General features: G+C 37.4%; 2 protein-coding genes across 2 annotated transcripts in view; both read left to right on the forward strand.

The window, feature by feature from the left end:
* Window positions 1-3,829, forward strand: part of zfyve16 (zinc finger, FYVE domain containing 16) — a 35,116-nt gene extending 31,287 nt beyond the window's left edge. Inside the window, exon 18 of the mRNA XM_046067879.1 lies at window positions 81-3,829. Within this exon, the coding sequence (XP_045923835.1) occupies window positions 81-239 (159 nt within the window). The 3' untranslated portion in view covers window positions 240-3,829. The remainder of the gene's footprint in view (window positions 1-80) is intronic.
* The window catches only part of sec14l7 (SEC14-like lipid binding 7), a 26,238-nt gene continuing 7,723 nt past the window's right edge, over window positions 148-18,662 (forward strand). The window contains exons 1-9 of the mRNA XM_046067881.1: window positions 148-171; window positions 7,071-7,158; window positions 7,871-7,946; window positions 14,934-14,977; window positions 15,076-15,138; window positions 16,506-16,694; window positions 16,894-16,989; window positions 17,160-17,220; window positions 17,328-17,411. Coding sequence (XP_045923837.1) covers window positions 7,105-7,158; window positions 7,871-7,946; window positions 14,934-14,977; window positions 15,076-15,138; window positions 16,506-16,694; window positions 16,894-16,989; window positions 17,160-17,220; window positions 17,328-17,411 — 667 coding nt within the window. The 5' untranslated portion in view covers window positions 148-171; window positions 7,071-7,104. The remainder of the gene's footprint in view (window positions 172-7,070; window positions 7,159-7,870; window positions 7,947-14,933; window positions 14,978-15,075; window positions 15,139-16,505; window positions 16,695-16,893; window positions 16,990-17,159; window positions 17,221-17,327; window positions 17,412-18,662) is intronic.

Genomic DNA, 18,662 nt, shown 5'->3' on the forward strand with positions numbered 1-18,662 from the left:
GTATTTTGAGCAGACTGGTCAAATAAAGGCTTCTGGATGTGTGGGAAACACTAAGTATTTATGCGTGTGTTTGCTCGCAGGTGGAGTACCAGGCTGGCTCCGGAGGCAGGCTCCTCCCTCAGCGCTACATGAACGAGCTGGACAGCGCTCTGATCCCCGTCATCCACGGAGGTAGCGCTAGTGTACCACAGACTGCCATGGACATGGAGTTCATCTTCTACATCACACACACCATGTAACGCACACGCAGACCATGACACACCTCTAAGTATTGAAAAGAGATCCACTTAACAAAAGGTGGTTGAGCACAGGCGGAGGAGCGGTTGATCGTGGCGGGACGTGATAATGCCGCAGCTCATTTTGCACAGCTGGGCGCGCAGCCGGTCACAGAGGACAAGTAGCAGCATTCCCACTCTGAGGTTGGGGATGTAAACTGACATGATGGTTTTCTGTTAAGGAACTGCGTCATCGTTTGTGTGTTTCGTGCTCACCAAAGCTGCTTTTAACACAAGAAGCCAAACACTAAACAAGGAATACGACAACATGACCAAATACAACTTAACTATTCAAACCGTTTTCTTCTGCTCTGCCTTCCAGGCTCCTTGCAGGCCTCCGTCAGCCGGGAGCACCTCAGTGAATGTTTCCCACAGACACTCGAATCGAAGTGTCTCTCATTTGGATGTATTTATTGTATTTTAATATGGGCTTACTGAATGAAATGATGATATTAAAGCAACATGATCAGGTGCTACTGCATACGTAGCCGGCCCAATCTAAAAAAAAAAAAAACCCAACAAAATAACAGTGTTGAAAAGAAAAATCGCATCTCATTTCTTCTAAAGGTACTATGCTTTCATTCCACATGCTGGTTTATGACGACAGGAAAACAGATGGCCTCATGCAAGAACATTTTTGTATTCTTATCCTCAACTTGTGACTTTTTTTCCCCAAGTCAGATCGACCAAACTCTGCACAAACTAGAGTCGTTTCATCCTGATGAATGACACCTCGTCATGCACATTTGTGAGATGCCATAATTAGCGTGATAAATGCTCATAAATTGCCATATAACGCGACCTGTTTCGCTTCATATGTGGGCCAGGTTTCATAACCAACAATCTCGCATTAATAAGAGGAACGTGAGAAATCAGCAGAAAAAACACGACGTGTTCGAGCAGCGGTCGTATTAGAGGAACCGAAACAATTCCAAAATATTAATTACAGTTACCGACACTGAGTGGTCAGAGCGAAGGTGACAGAAATAAAGAAGGAATATTCTGACATGCTGTTAGATGTTAAACATTGTCTGGTGAGTAAGTGGACATGGCAGTCATGCAGGTGTTACAACTCCTGGAAAGAGACCAGCGGAAGGCAGCTGAATTGTATGAATTGGCAAAATCTATTAATAAAAATAGTTGTCAAACCTTAAATGTAAGTTGGCAGCCATGATTCTGGTGATGTGCTGAAAAGGAATATTAGTTCAGCAAGAAGTGTAGTTAACTTTCAAACCACAAAACCCGATTGAAGGCTTCATCAGATTTTAGTCTCCCAAGTATTTTTGCAGGGCTGTATATGACTCGTATGACAGGTCTGCACCAGTCATTAATACTTCTTCATAATTGTAAATGGTTGAAAACGAAATTGTGGTAATTGGCCTAGAGTGTGTTCATACGGGTGTTTCTTGCACGAGGCCCATCAATGTGTTTGGATAAATGTGGAGAGCTGTACTCTGTGTACTCTGTGCATCTAGAGCTTCCTCTTCATTCAAGTTATTCTGCAAATAAAAAAAAGTGACGGGTATCTGCTGAAGTTTCAGGGTTGGAAGGGAACTTCCTGTCCGGGATGAAACTCAAGTTCATTTATAAAACTAAAGCTAACTTTTTGCCGTTATTCTCATTTTCACTACTCTCTACCAAGATGCTTTTTACTGTAACTGTTTAAGCATTTGTGTTTTTTGAACGAGCAGCTGCTCCTGAGCAGCAAAGCGTCCCCTTTCATGGCTGCCGAGTCTTTTCCAGCTCAAATACCAATGATTTTTCTTACTTGATGAGATTTTACTTGTCTGCTTAATTTTTGTTTCGGGTATCAGTTAAATGATCAGATTTTGCACAGCTGATTGGATCCTTCCATCAGATTTAATTTTTGCAAGTCATCTCACTTTTTTTTAGTTCTTAATATTTGGTGATTCTGACTTTTAAATGAACACATTTTTGGAAAACGGGCTTAGGAGCTTTCTTGCCAAGAGTTAGAAGAGAAGACTGAGACCGCGCTCACATCTGTCGGTTAAATACGAACATACAGCCAGCAGCTGGTTAGCTTAGCTTAGCATAAACGCTAAGAACAGAGGGAAACAGTTAAAACTGGCGTAACAGAATCTGCCTACCAGCAACTTTAAAGCTGCCTGATGAACATAATATGATCAAAATATATTTAAAATGTAAAAAAATCTGATGTTAAGTTGTAACGACAAGTTCTGGTTTTACAGGACTAATCCAACGCAAATCCTCCCGTAAAACCACAACTTTGTCTTTTTATGTTTAAAATGCTTCATTTCGTCTTCTCAGGTGCTGTTTGGTGCAGGAACTCACAAAGTATTTTACCACACAGTGAAAAGCGTCACACACGTCACAGTTTGCGTCACAGTTTGAATTTATTTAATGTATTTTCACCACAGCTTTAAGGCACTCGGTGGATCACAACGGGGATAACGTCGCCCTTTTTTTTTTTTTCTTCACCTGCTTCTAATATTACCGCAAATTTTCAAGCTAGATCAGAGCTGCCAATTTCCTCGTACGAGAGCTGTGGTGAAAGGCAGGTCTTGTGGCTAGTAAATACGCAAAGAGGGTCCATCCCCATATGCAACCAGGTTAGCATCAACTGTTTTTGGGTAGCTTTGCGCAGTGTCTCGCATCTCGTTCCGGAGTCTCACTTTTCAGTCAGGAACTTTTTCAGTCAGCTTTGTCCAAAATGTATAAACTGTATGCATGGAGATTTTTTTTGTTTTGTTTTGTTGTTTTTTTTTAATGATAGAGTTATTTTTGGAATCATTGGTATAAAAGTTTTAACTAAACAGAATAAGAGTTCATATTTTTGATAGGACATCGGCTACATTCGTTTTGCAGTTTGTGTAGCAAAGTTCCTTGAGCACTGAGAGGAAAAAACACTTACACTACACTAAACTTCGCAGTTAATTCCAGAAATAAACAAATATATCATTTTGTTATAAGGTGGAAAATATCTAATCCCAAAATGCAATGCTTAAAGTTGTAAACATCTGACGCTTTACAGCAGACGTAATCTTTGCTTTTTAGCCAATACAGATCACATGTTATTTACTTCTTGTGCTGATTTAAAAGTGTCTTAATGCTCAGAGAGGAGACATTTGGTATTTAGTGGCCATTGCTCAGTAATTATTGTCAATTTAAATAATCAACACAACATTATTTTCATTTTTTTCACCATATAAAACAAGAGAATGCAACTGGTAACCTGGTAGAAGCTTTTTTTGTGACTTATAAACCTCCACATTTACTTGTTCAATGGCTAATTCAGTCACGTTAATATGATTTAATGATGATAAATTGCATTCCTCTTCATTGAGGCAGTTTGATTTAGGAGGCAAATTATTATCAGCAGGTTTGGACAAAATCAGGTAGTTCAGTGTGAATTGTTTATTCTTTTCATACCTGGAGAAAAGTTTATTTAGTTTATTTAATGACTGACTGGCTGTGTTAATAGGGGAAAACATTGAGGTGGTGAAGTGACCTGTGAGTCACCTGTCTGCACATAGCACGTGTTTAATAAACACCTGAGAGGTGTTTACTAACAACAGCCACAACCGACTCTTGTTTCGATGTCAGCCTGTCCACCACTGTGCTGCACACTGGAATCTGTCAGATGTTATATCGTACGGACACTCGTGGTCCCCAAAGGATGAAGCCTACGGACTCTAGTGATCCTCTGACTCTTCCTCTAGCGCCACCAGCAGATGACAATTTTCACAACGCAAGTGAAATATCTAAACATCTATTGGATGGATTGAAACAAAATGTTGTGCAGAACCCTTGACTTTAAATATTTTTATTGTATTAGCAGTATATAAACATTTAATACACTGTTTATAACACTTTAATGTAGTTTTAAGCAGATACCCTTGTATCATTTTGAGTGTTTGAGTTTTTCAGCAGCGGTAAAGTCTCCTAAAGACATTTTAGATTACAACCTTTCTTTAGCTGTTTATTCAGCAGTCTGAAGGTTTTCATTACATTTACAACAAATCTTTAACACCAACTATTCAAGTGCAATTTACACCTAAACAGCTTCCACTTACGAGTGTGCACAGGAGTTAAAGCTGTTCATAAATATGCTAATTAACAAACATAAATAAACTTATATCTGCTTACAACTACGTTAGACTATTTTATACCATTTATTAAATGTTTTTATACTGCTTATAAATGCAATGTATGTTCAACACTTTGTTTTATGACCAAATATCTGCTAAATGTTCTTAAACATCTCCATCTGCCTCAGCTGTCCTGTGTGCGTCGTACTAATTATTGAATGTTAGCATGCTAACACGTTAGCAAACAATGGTGATGAACATGGTAAACATCTGCTTTGTATCGACATGTTAGCATTGTTATTGTGAACATGCTGGCATTTAGCTCAAAGCAGCACAGTTGTGCCAGAGCTGCTAGCATAGCTGCAGACTTCACATCTTCACATTCGTTTTCACCAACCAGTGTTTGGCTTCTAAAGTTGGACTCGCAACGCCCCAAAGCCATCACCCTAATCTAGTGTTCCACCATAATTAACTTGTGGACCAGGTAGATGAGTTAAAGACAAGTCTGCGGTGCAAGTGAACATATACAGTGACTGTGGAAGCAGAGATGTTTGGCTTAATCACGGTCAGCAGTCGCCCCCCTCTGACAGATGACGGGAGTCTGTGCGAATGTGGAAGTTATTCAGTTTCCAAACACTTGCATGAAATTGGTTATGACGCAGCGAAAGAATAACGTTAACTCATTGTCTGACCCTGCACAATCTCGAGGAATGTGCTGTGTGGAGAAGCTAATTACTTGCTAGCTAAATCAGCAAACTCAACAATTACATCATTTAATAATAAAGTGGAATTTCTGCCAGGAAATTTATAACGAGCTAGCAAGAGATCAGCGGGGTGTGGGAAGATTGCTCACCGTTCAGCGGTTCTGAAACATTAAATTTAATAATTAAAAATGGAGATTTGGGAAAGTAAAAGATTGTAAAAATTTGTATTGTAAACGTAAAACAGGCCTGAAAAATTCTGTAAAAATTGACTAAATTTAGTTGAAAACGTGTAAATCGTTTATTCTTATCACTGTATTTTCAATATATAACTGGTTCTACAGGATCTGCTGGACCGATTTCATCGCAAAAGTGCTTAAAAAGTGAAATCCATTACAGACAGAGGAGTGTTTGACGTGGGTTAACAAGTGAGGTGCCACCGCAGTATTGCAGACTTGTCTATACTCCCGCCTACAAACCTCGATTGGTCTTTAAAGCTTAATGCCTAAATCAGCAACAGTCAGAAATCTCTCGTGCAAAAATAACAAAAACTTTTGTAACTATCTGATGATTGTGTTAACCGATTGTTCATGTCGGACCACGACGCTCATATTAAGAAGCGGATCACGGGTCTCTAAAGTGCATCTTCACTGTCACTTGATCCATAAGCTGTTAGAAGACATTATAATTTCTCCTGTATATCTGGCAGTGCTGTGTTGAATGACAGTCTAAGTAAACACTAAGGCCCGTTTTTAAAGGGTGAAATCTGAGTTTTGATGCTTAATAGAAAGTAAATTGTGTGGGAGGAAAAGACATGTTTCACCTACTGTGCAAATAATCTCAAGACATACATGCATAGTTTCTGGACAGCTGATTGATCTCGACAAAGTACACCCCACGTTATTTTCAATATTTGAACTTTGACAAACAAACAGAAGGATTGAGTTTTGAAACATCATTTTCATTCTAGTGTGATCAAAACTTAATTTCCACTCTGTCATAATGAGACGTCGATTTAATGCTTTATGATTGTTTCTGACTTGTTGTTTTGTGTAAATCATGTATTTATTCATAAGAACCAGCTTTATTTGGTGAACCTGGTATCTGGGTCATGATCAGTTTCTGAGTAGCTCGTGTATTTAAAGAAAATAAAATGAGTTTTATGAAAAATGTTGACTGTAATCTTTACATTCATTGAATTTAGATTTTATTCAATATAATTTAGCCTATATATACATATATATCTTGATTATTTCAATCGCCTGTATTGTTTATAATTGATAAAAATGAAATCTACTTTTGCTGGGGTGCTGGGCAATGAAGTTTTTTTGGCTTCTGAAGGGGGGCATGACAGAAAAGGTTTGAGAACCACTGTGCTAGAGTTAGTTGAGGAGTGGCCCACAAGGGAGATAAAATAGGCCACAACCTGTTTAAAACTGAGCCAGAGAGGCCAACACACTGTAGTCTGGGAACAAGGATCTAACGATAAATTATATCAAAAGCAGCGCTTAAGTCTAATAAAGTTCCTTGTCATCCTTGTTCAATCTCAGGTCATTTACAACTTTAACTAGCGCTGTCTCAGTGTTGTGCTAAGTACCCAGCAGTATATAAAGTAATTAAAATTACCTCCATGTTTAGCAGCTGCAACAGTAACGTGATGAACTCAATGCATCAATAATTATAATCCAACTTTATTTACACAACAGTTTTCAAAACAAAGTTACAAAGTTCTTTACATGGCTTACCCAGGATTAAAACAATTTATTAAGAAGGCAACTAGAATCAATTCAGATTAAAGACAATACAGAAATAAAAGGATAAGATAAATATAACTAAAACTAATTGTTTCTTCAACCACTGCCTTGTGCTGGCACACACGATTCAATGGGTCTGACACAGTGTGTGTGTGTGTGTCGCAATAAAGAGTATTCAGCTAAGGGATGAAAGTCCACGTGCGTGTGTGTGTGTGTGTTTGTGTGTGTCCTAGTCTACCTGCATTTCCCTCCAGTTCACTTTACTCACAGACAGACAGCTGCTGTTTGACACAACACGGGAGACATGAGCGGACGAGTTGGAGACTTGAGCCCAAAGCAGGCTGAAATCTTAACTGAGGTAAAATGAATGTGTTTTGAATCAATATGATTTCACTGGAAATTATTGATTAGTCTATAATACTGAATAGTGACTTTAGATTGACTTTGTAATTTGTGTATCCATTGTTGCTTTTGTTGTGGTATCTCAGTGATCCTATGGCAACCTTAACGGTCTGATGTGTGTTTATACTGACATTGTTCTTATTTTAAGTGTGATTCTTATGAAAAGAAAAATGTTTTTAGCTCTAGTCCAAACCTTAAAGGAAGGTTAAAGGTTGGACTTTTTGGGAAGTAACTTTATTCACTATCTTCGTGAGCTTTAGTTACATTTTATGATAGATATCACTCTCATGTCTGGACCCTGTACATAGGAATTCTCAATGGGCCCGTCCCTGCATCCACTGCTATTAATTCTATATATAATTACTAAAGTGTTCAGATTAAATAAACAAGATGTAACATGTTAAATAGTGAGCTGTAGAGGTTCAGGTAGTCGGTGGATTTTGTTACCTTTGGACAGAGCCGGGCTAGCCCCCTGTTTACAGTCTTTATGCTAATCTAAGTTGACCGTACAGACATGAGAGGGTATCAATCTTCTCATCTAGCTTAATCTCAGAAAGAAATAGAATAAACATATCTCCCAAAATGTTTAACTGTTAACCATAAATAATAAAACAGTACATTTGTGTTGTAATATTTATATTATGTGCCGTCTGATTCTCTGGCTCCAGTTTCGGGACAGGATCCAGGACATCCTCCCCAACCTGCCCGCACAGCACGACCACTACCTCCTCCGATGGCTCCGAGGTGAGACCTACATCCCTCCACTGAAACCTGGACAGGGAGCATTTAGCACTTAGCAGTTTCTCTGTGTGGGTACAATGCTGGCAAAACAACTATCACACAGCCATTCAAGTACAAGGTGCCTTCTTCAATGCAAATAAGAACAAAATCAAAACAACCACTGCCAAACATACACAGATTAGATAGTAAAGATAAAGAACCTTGTGTCACCCTGTGTTTGAGGAAAGACTTTAGTGCTTTTATATGACCTCCTGTTATCTCGTTCCAGCTTTTGTTTCTAATTTATTGATTTGTCCATCTTGAATGTAAGAAACACCAAATACTGACAGTTATTTTAACTCAACATTGTTTACTTTTGGGGGCAACAAATACATTTAAAATAGGGTTTCCAATGACATATAATTCATCAGTGGTGGAAAGTAACTGAGTACATTTACTTAAGGATTGTACTTAAGTGCTAGTTTTAGGTATGTGTACTTCTACTACTATTTTTACTTTTGTGTTTCCGTTGTCTTCTATTTTCTACTTCTACTCCACTATATTTATCTGACAGTTTTTAGTTACTACTACCATAAACAGTTTACAAATATACAATAAATATATCTTAGTTTGTTAACAATTAAACCATAGATTGTGGATTTAATCTGGTGGCCCTTTGGAGGGGCCTGACCTCTAGGTTGGGAACCACTTAACTAAATTATCTAACTGTATATAAAGGAGTTAAAACTAGCTAACTTTATATAAAGTAGTAAATCTAGCTAACTTTATATAAAGTAGTTAAAACTAGCTAAATTTATAAAAAATAGTTAAAACTATATAACTTTCAATCAGAATACTTTATATAAAGTAGTAAAACTAGCTAACTGTATATGAAGGAGTTAAAACTAACTAACTTTATATAAAGTAGTTAAAATGAGCTAATTTTATATAAAGTAGTAAAACTAGCCAACCTTTTATAAAGTAGTTAAAACTAGCTAACTGTATGTAACGAGATATATTATTAGTATTGGATGTTACTGGTGATTCTATTAATGTAGTTTTTATGTCCCAGTGACCAGTCAAACTGCAGTCCTGACTCTCTCCCCATTCATTCAGATAGGAGCCTGGTCTTGTTAGTCCGAAATAGCTGTCCGGAGGCGTTGCCAAGATGGCTGCCAAGTGGCACGACTTGCCTATAAAGACTTTGATATAACGTAGGTAAACCTAGCTAACTGTCTATAGTATAAAGGACTTAAAACTAGCTAACTGAATATAAAGTATGTAAAATTAGCTAACTTTATATAACGTAGTTAAAACTAGCTAACTTTATATAACGTAGTTAAAACCAGCTAAGTGTATATAACGTAGTTAAAACCAGCTAAGTGTATATAAAGGAGTTAAAACTAGCTAACTGTATATAAAGTAGAAAACTAGCTAACTGCATATAAAGTATGTAAAACTAGCTAACTTTATATAACGTAGTTAAAACTAGCTAACTGTATAAAAAGTAGAAAACTAGCTAACTGCATATAAAGTATGTAAAACTAACTAACTTTATATAACGTAGTTAAAACTAGCTAACTTTATATAAAGTAGAAAACTAGCTAACTGCATATAAAGTATGTAAAACTAGCTAACTTTATATAAAGTAGAAAACTAGCTAACTGCATATAAAGTATGTAAAACTAGCTAACTTTATATAACGTAGTTAAAACTAGCTAACTGTATAAAAAGTAGAAAACTAGCTAACTGCATATAAAGTATGTAAAACTAACTAACTTTATATAACGTAGTTAAAACTAGCTAACTTTATATAAAGTAGAAAACTAGCTAACTGCATATAAAGTATGTAAAACTAGCTAACTTTATATAAAGTAGAAAACTAGCTAACTGCATATAAAGTATGTAAAACTAGCTAACTTTATATAACGTAGTTAAAACTAGCTAACTGTATAAAAAGTAGAAAACTAGCTAACTGCATATAAAGTATGTAAAACTAACTAACTTTATATAACGTAGTTAAAACTAGCTAACTTTATATAAAGTAGAAAACTAGCTAACTGCATATAAAGTATGTAAAACTAGCTAACTTTATATAAAGTAGAAAACTAGCTAACTGCATATAAAGTATGTAAAACTAGCTAACTTTATATAACGTAGTTAAAACTAGCTAACTGTATAAAAAGTAGAAAACTAGCTAACTGCATATAAAGTATGTAAAACTAACTAACTTTATATAACGTAGTTAAAACTAGCTAACTTTATATAAAGTAGAAAACTAGCTAACTGCATATAAAGTATGTAAAACTAGCTAACTTTATATAAAGTAGAAAACTAGCTAACTGCATATAAAGTATGTAAAACTAGCTAACTTTATATAACGTAGTTAAAACTAGCTAACTGTATAAAAAGTAGAAAACTAGCTAACTGCATATAAAGTATGTATAACTTACTTTATATAACGTAGTTAAAACTAGCTAACTTTATATAAAGTAGAAAACTAGCTAACTTTATATAACGTAGTTAAAACTAGCTAACTGTATAAAAAGTAGAAAACTAACTGCATATAAAGTATGTAAAACTAGCTAACTTTATATAACGTAGTTAAAACTAGCTAACTTTATATAACTTAATTAAAACTAGCTAACTTTATATAACTTAGTTAAAACTAGCTAACTGTATATAAAGTAGAAAACTAGCTAACTTTATATAGTATGGAAAACTAGCTAACTGTATATAAAGTAGAAAACTAGCTAACTTTATATAGTATGGAAAACTAGCTAACTGTATATAAAGTAGAAAACTAGCTAACTTTATATAGTATGGAAAACTAGCTAACTGTATATAAAGTAGTTAAAACTAGCTAACTGTCTATAAAGGAGTAAAAACTAGCTAACTGTATATAAATGTTTTGAGAAAACTATTTCTCAAAATTCCAAACTATTCATAACTTTGCTTAATAGCAGCCACTGTGTTTCCATAGTGTAACAATAACAAAAGTAGACAAGAGTCATAAAATTAGCAGTCTGAGTATTATCAGTTACACAGGAATATATGTCTCTAACATTAGCTTCTGCTCATACCAGACAAAGTCATGCTGCAGCAGTAAAACTAAAACCCCCGAGACCTCAGCGAGCGTGTGTTTTATTTCTTATGAATTATAAATTCTACTTTTCAATTGTTCAGAAGAAGAATGTTTTATTTGTTCTTTCAAAAGATACACTATTGATGAAGCTTTTTTTGGTTAATCAGTAATTCTTTCCCCTATAATATTCCTCCCGCTGACGCTGTGGCCATGAAAGCATATATAGTATTTATTCAGGCAGGTCAACTCAGTGGTCTTATCCTACAGTAAATGTTTGTTTACCCTGTACAAAGTTACCTTAGTTAAGATGCAGAGGTTTAAATGGATTTACTTTCCCCCATAATTTAAAGTGAACTTGCCCCATCTCCATAGAGTAGAATTCTTTTCACAGTAATATTATCAGTTTGTGGGACATGGACATGGACGACACTGTCTCTTGACTCTTCTGTTTAGAGATCCATAGTTCAGGGAGAGCTGAGATCGATGGGGGACTGTACTTCAATATTTGCATTGGCTGTTAACCTCAGTCTCCTTGCTTGACTAAAAACAGGCAAACTGTATCAGGTTTTCAATTGTACTATTGTCAGAACTGGTGCAGCATTTACAGATCAGTGATGATCAGCGTAGAAAAAACAGTGCTTTGTATTTTGTTTCATGTATTGTGCAAATGCATTAATCTTTTGTGGACACCAACACTAAACAAGATGTTATTTAACATTATATGAAAGAGGATATATTTACACAACTTCTTCCATATAACTCACAGTTTAGGTTTAGTCTTTTTCTTTTTTTTACAGTAAGTTTGGTCAAGTTTGTATTTATATTTCAAGCAGAAATAGATAGCCTGAGTCCCTGCCTCTAAAGTGAATTTATATTAAATTTTCATGCTCTTATCTTTTTTTTTTGTATTATTCTTTACACTTGTTAAAGCACTTTGTAACTTGTTTTTGAAAAGTGCTCTACAAATAAGGATTATTATTATTATTATTACCCTTATTTTGGTAAAAATATGTATTTGTACTACCTACAGTAGTCAATGGCAAGAGACAACTAATGTTTTGATTCTGTTTGAATTGAGCCCTGAATTACACATACAGTATGTTTATCAATTTAAAATATACATTTGAAAGTCAAGAAAGTCGTAATTTGTCTTAAATCTGTTTAAGTATGAGACTGAAAATACGTAATTACAAAGACCACAAACCCAAAAGTCGCTTATGTGACGTTATGACTGTTTCTCTCTCAATCACTGAAGCTAACAAAGCTAACGCCAGATGCAACGTAACACAATCCTTCCTTTGTACCAGAATCTAAAAGTACTCAGCCAGAATTGTAATGATTTTCATCTCTTTTAATAATTTCTCCCTCGTTCTGGAAGCGAGAGGTGTCAGCCATGTTGTTGTTTATTGCGTGAGACGTGAGATGTAGTTCATTGGGCAGTTTCATACTAAACTACAGTCCCCTCCAAAAGTATTGGAACGGGAAGGCAAATCCCCTTGTTTTTGTTGTTCACTGAAGACATTTGGGTTTTAGATCAAAAGATGAGTCTGAGACAAGAGTTCAGAATGTCAGCTTTTATTTCCTGGTATTCACATCTAGATGTGTGATTGACAGATGTTTCTTGTTGCCCAGGTGTTGCCTTTTAGGTTGATTGTCCAAACATTAAATAGCTCTGCATGACTAGTCTAACTTTTCCTCCTTGGTTCAAACCTATAAAGACTGCATTTCCTGTTAAAGAGGATAAACCAACATGAAGAGCAGAGAGCTGTCTATGGGAGAAAAGCAAGCCACTGTCAAGCTGAGAAAAGAAGGAAAATCTACCAGAGCCATTGGACAAACATTGGGCACAACAATTTGGAACGTCCTGAAAAAGAAAGAAACTACTGGTGTACTGAGCAACAGACGTCCAACAGGTCGGCCAAGGAAAACAACAGTAGTTGATGACAGAAATATGGTGAGAGCTGTGAAGAAAACATCACCAGCGACCTCCACAGTGCAGGGTGAAGGTATCACAATCCACAGTTGGAAGAAGACTCAGAGAGCAGAAACATAGAGGCCACACCACAAGATGCAAACTACTCATCAGCAGGAAGAATCATCGGAAGGCCAGATTGAAATTTGCAAAGAAGAACAGAGATGAGCTGCAAAAGATCTGGAGCAGAATCTGATGGACTGATGAGACCGAGATTAATCTGTAGCAAAGTGATGGAAAGGCCAAAGTGTGGAGAAAGAAAGGAACTGCTTATGATCCGAAGCTCATCTGTGAAGCATGGTGGAGGTGATGTCATGGCCTGGGCTGCATGGCTGCTTCTGGATCAGGCTCATTAATATTTATTGATGATGGAACTGATGATGGTCGCAGCAGAATGAATTCAGAAGTGGACAGAAACATTTTGTCTGCCAATTTACTGAGAAATGCATTGAAGCTAACGGGGAGGAAGTTTATCATGCAGCAGGACAATGAGCCAAAGCAAACTGCCAACAAAACAAAGGACTTCATCAGGGGGGAAGAAGTGGAAGGTTTCAGACTGGCCAAGTCAATCACATGACCTTAACCCAGTAGAGCTGCATTTCACCTCCTTAAGGCCCCGTGTCCAACCTAGCATTTTTTTTGACGGCAGCATCTTTTTTTCAGTTCATTGCAATGGGAGCGCCGTGTTTTTCCAAGCTAGTAAAAACGGCAGCAGTGTGACGAGGCGCTGAGCGTCTTTTCCTCACTGGGCGCTGAGCGTTTTTTTTTCTGGTCGCCGAGAGTTGAAAAATGTTCAAATTTGGGAAAAACACTGCGCTCGTCACTGTCACTTTTTACCCAGTCGTCCAATCACAGTACAGGAGGAGCAAATATCACACCGTAGCAACGGTTACTATCCTGGAACCGTCCTCTCGGACTAAACGGTGGTACTCTGTCCTCTCTCTCCACTTGCTTCAGCCTTCTCTTCATACAGAGGAAGAGCCAAAGCAAGTACTCTGCTCTGTGTTGACATGTTCACATCCACTAAAGTTAGATAGAACTACTTGCAACCACGGATTTTATGTATCATAGCAACCAAAGCATAACGCTGCGTCTCAATTGCCCGCTAGTGCTCCCTGCACGGTATTTTTAGAAGAGCAGCTGCTGTTTTCTGCTGGCAAAAAAACGCTTTGGTGGACAGGGGCCCTAAGAGGAGACTGAAGGGAGAAACACCCCGAAACAAACAAGAAGTGAAAGAAGCTGCGGTAAAAAACCTGGAATAGCATCACAAATGAAGAAGGCAACAGTTTGGTGATGCTGATGAGTCGCAGGCTTGAGGCAGTTATTGCAAGCAAGGATTACATCACCAAATATTAAATGTTATTTACTTTAAGATTATTTTTTCCTTTACTTTTGCTCACCTCAGAATGCTGTGGTCTAATAAAAACGGTGGTTTGTCCTGAGTTGTTTAACACATCTAGATGTGAATGCCAGGAAATAAAAGCTGAAATTCTGAACTCTTGTCTCATTTTTTGATCTAAAACCCAAATGTCTTCAGTGAACAACAAAAACAAAGGGATTTGCCTTCCCGTTCCAAGATTTCAGGAGGGGACTGTAAATGGTAATGTTTTACGACAAACTTCAACTTTCTTTACTAAAATTATCTTTTAAGCTGAAAAACATCATGTGTGTAGTTTCTGCCGAAACAAGGTCCCGTGAGGTGGAAGCAGAAGCGAGGGACTTACAGGCTCTCTATTGGACATTTCAACCATTTACCAATTACTGTTATCTTTCTATTCTACTCACTTTATCTACTTTACTGCTTATTGCAGATGGTAACTGTGTAAAAAGTAAAATACTTAACTTTGAATTGTAGTAGAGTAGAAGTTTAGCTCCACCACCGCAAGTGAAATCCATGAAATGCCCCTTTAAATCTTCCACGTTATTAATCAGGATTTTATCTTTCCTTTTGCAGCTCGAAGCTTCAATGTTCAGAAAACAGAAGCCATGGTCAGAAAGGTGAGTTACTTATTTATTTTCAGTAATCAGTCGTGTTATTTCCTTTGCGTGGCTGTAGGATGCATCTTTCTGACCTGCCTCGCTCTCTCTCTCTGCAGCACCTGGAGTTCAGGAGGAAGATGAACGTGGACAACATCATATGTGACTGGAAACCTCCAGAGGTGCACATGCTCCGTTTGTCTCACATTCAAAAATAAGCTTTATAACGAAAACAAGGATTGTAAACACAGAGTTTGTGGGTAAAGTTCAGTGGTGAAAAGTAATCAAGTTCATTAACTCAAATACTTTTACTTTACTTGAGTATTTCATTTGAATCTACTTCTACAACACTGCATTTCAAAGGGATATAGTTTACTTTAATTTAAGTTTCTAAAACTTAAACTACCAAATAGTAACACATAGAAAGTACGGAAGCCCCAAGCGGCAGTCGATTCATATCTTTATTTTACTCCGTTTTCCCACGATAACAGGATCATTATCTCGTGATCTCGAGATAACTAAACAGTAGGTTGGCAAGAACGTTTCTTAATGTTAATTTCAACATGCGAGTTCAAACCTCATGGAAGACTAATTTAAAAAAATCTTTTTCACATTCATATCCAACAAAGTTGTTATGAAGATGACTGATTCACACTCACAATTAAGCACCTGCTGGACTGTGCGCATCCCGGCGATTGGTCCACATTCCCAGGCAGAGGAAATTCATCCGCTTCTCAGTCAGGGGAATCCATTTAACTACACATTTCCTGACAGCTAATCAGTGATTGGATTCCCCTGAATCTCTTCATAACAACTTCGTTGAAGAGAATGATTAAAAAACAGAAAGAAGAATTTTGCGGAGAGCGGGGGTCAAACCTGCAACCCTTAGGAGCAAATCCTGCGCTCTACCAACTGAGCTAACTACTGACTCAGCAAATTACCACGAAATTATCAATAGAAACGCACCAGCTGACGCTTATATTCATGGTTCGTTATCTCGAGATCACGAAATAATTATCCCTTTATCACGGGAAAACGGAGTAAAAAAATATTTGAATCGATGGCCGTTTAGGGCTTCCGTAAGCTACAACATTAATTGTAATATAGCATTTGGATAACAGTAAATGATACGGTGGTGGGGTGACCGGACGTCCTGAAAACTTCGGGACAGTCCCGAATTACGAGCAGTTTTCCGGACTCCTGTCCAGTTAGACTCAACATGAGTTGTGATTATACCCTAATTAAAAATTATACTGATTGTTGTGCAACGTTAGTTCACAGGGTCCAGCAGGAAATAATTCGTTGAGAACAAAATAACAAAACAACGGTTTAATGGAAACCAAAATCACCAACCGACTGAGGGCTGGATTCAAAAGTACAAAAATGGAAATCACAGGCTGATTCAATTTACATGTTTTTAATTATGGTAACTCATAATGTGACTCAGTACAGTCTGTCTGGAAGGACGAGGAGAGAGCAACTGTCTGTGAGCACTACCTGCTATAATAACAAAAAACACTTTTGTGTCTCTTCCTCTCCTCTTCATCAGGTCATTGATAAGTACGTGTCTGGAGGGATGTGTGGATACGACCGAGAGGGAAGTCCCATCTGGTACGATGTGATCGGCCCTCTGGATCCCAAAGGTCTGCTGCTGTCAGCGACCAAACAGGACTACATGAAGACAAAGATCCGACACTCGGAGATGCTGCAGCGGGAGTGTAGGAGGCAGTCGGAGAAGGTCAGGATGATCCTCCTCTGACTTGTTTCATCTCCTCTCTCCTCCTGTCTCATCTTCTTTTGTCTCCTCACCTTTTCCTTCCTCTCTACTCTCTCGTTTCCTCCTCTCCTCCCCTGTTGTTTCCTCTCCTCACTCCTTCTCTCTTCTCCTCTCCTCTCTGTTTCTAAATTCTCCTAAACCTTTTCCATCTGCGTCTCAGTTGGGGAAGTACGTGGAATCGGTCACTCTGATCTATGACTGTGAAGGGCTCGGACTGAAACACGTTTGGAAACCTGCTATTGAGGCCTACGGAGAGGTTTGTCAGCTTCTGATCACCATTTTTCATCCGTCCACAAATAACTTCATTAAAAATAATTCAATGGGGCTTTATTGGCATTGGTATATAAACACATGCTCAAGTAAAATAATAATAATAAATGTAGACTTTGAGTTAAATCTCATTATCACTCTGTTCCTTTCGTGTAGATCCTCACCATGTTTGAGGAAAATTATCCAGAGGGGCTGAAAAGAGTGTTTCTTATCAAAGGTACTTCAGCAGATGTTTGTTTTATTCATCTGACTTGATTCCAGGTTTTGCTTATGATCTTCGGCTTTAATCTACAATTATTTCCTTATTTTCTGTCTTTGCTGCAGCTCCTAAAATGTTTCCTATGGCCTACAACTTAATAAAACCCTTTCTGTCGGAGGAGACGCGACGTAAGATATTAATTTTAGGAGGTAAGATAACATTTCTTTTTTATATAGCGCTAGTGAGGCTGTACTTTGGCACAGCGGTGCCTTGAAGCGGTGCTGAGGCTGATGCGGATGGCATTAGTTTTGCAGTTAATATGTCATAAAGCAAAGCGTTGGACACATTCAAGATTCAAGATTAACTTCATTGTCCCACAAAGTGGAAAATTTGGCTCTTGCTTTTACCTGCACTGCAGCCGTAAAACAAAAAACATTGCACATATCAAACATACGAAGGTATAAATCATACAGGTGGGTTAATGAATAAATAACATAAATCAGAAACATACAGCAAAGCTAAAAGCACATATATACAACCACATTTTCACTAGAAGCTTTTCTTATCTGCTGCTATTTATAAGTGTTATTTACACAGGTATAAATAAATAAATCTATTTAACCTTCACCAGGGATGATCTTGGTGCTATACATGGAAAGTTAAACGTGCTCTGTGGAGTTTTTCTTGTAAACAACGAAAAGGCAATTTTTTTAAATACAGTCACTGTGTAACTCACCAAAATGCATTGAGAGGAACCTTGAGCTATAACAAATGTGTTAAAAGCATTACCTGTTTAAAAAACTTGAAGATTTTGACCTATTTTTAGTAAATAGAGGGAGGTAATATCGTCACCCTGATGTTCAAATAAAGGGTGTGCATATTGTCACCCACAATATGTTTATTGCCTTGTTCATCATTCATTCCCTGTAGATACATTCATGCTATGTAACTTAATCCCTAGTAGTAAAAATGTTGTTGTGGACATTAAAGGACGAGAGTTTCTTTAAAAAGTGCATTCTTTGTTGTGTCTTAGTGCTTATGAGGTCAGACCACAGATCACTCTTTCTGGTCTATTTCCCCCTAAATATGACCATAATTTACTAAATGAACATCATGCTGTGTTGAAGAAGACTTGAAACTAGCGACTGAGACCATAAACTCATTATGAAAGTGTTTACTGAGGTAATAAATCAGCTGAGAAGTAGAAACATTTTACAATTATTTCTAATGGAGCCAGACTTTTTTTTGCAACCAGCGGACTCGCCCCCTGCTGGCCGTTCCGTCTGCATGTTTTCACTTTCAGACCCAGAGGTTGCCGCTTGATTGAGATCAGGGAAATCAGGGTTACTTTTTACTGTCCCTGGCTCGTTGGGCCACCGTTATTGTCGAGCCCTGTAAACAAAATGCAAAAAGTGTACAGGATAATAAACAAGACTAGGTGGTCTTTGTTAAGGGAAATC

This window comes from Micropterus dolomieu, linkage group LG13 (assembly GCF_021292245.1).
Source record: "Micropterus dolomieu isolate WLL.071019.BEF.003 ecotype Adirondacks linkage group LG13, ASM2129224v1, whole genome shotgun sequence".
In the NCBI taxonomy this organism is placed as follows: Eukaryota; Metazoa; Chordata; class Actinopteri; order Centrarchiformes; family Centrarchidae; genus Micropterus; species Micropterus dolomieu.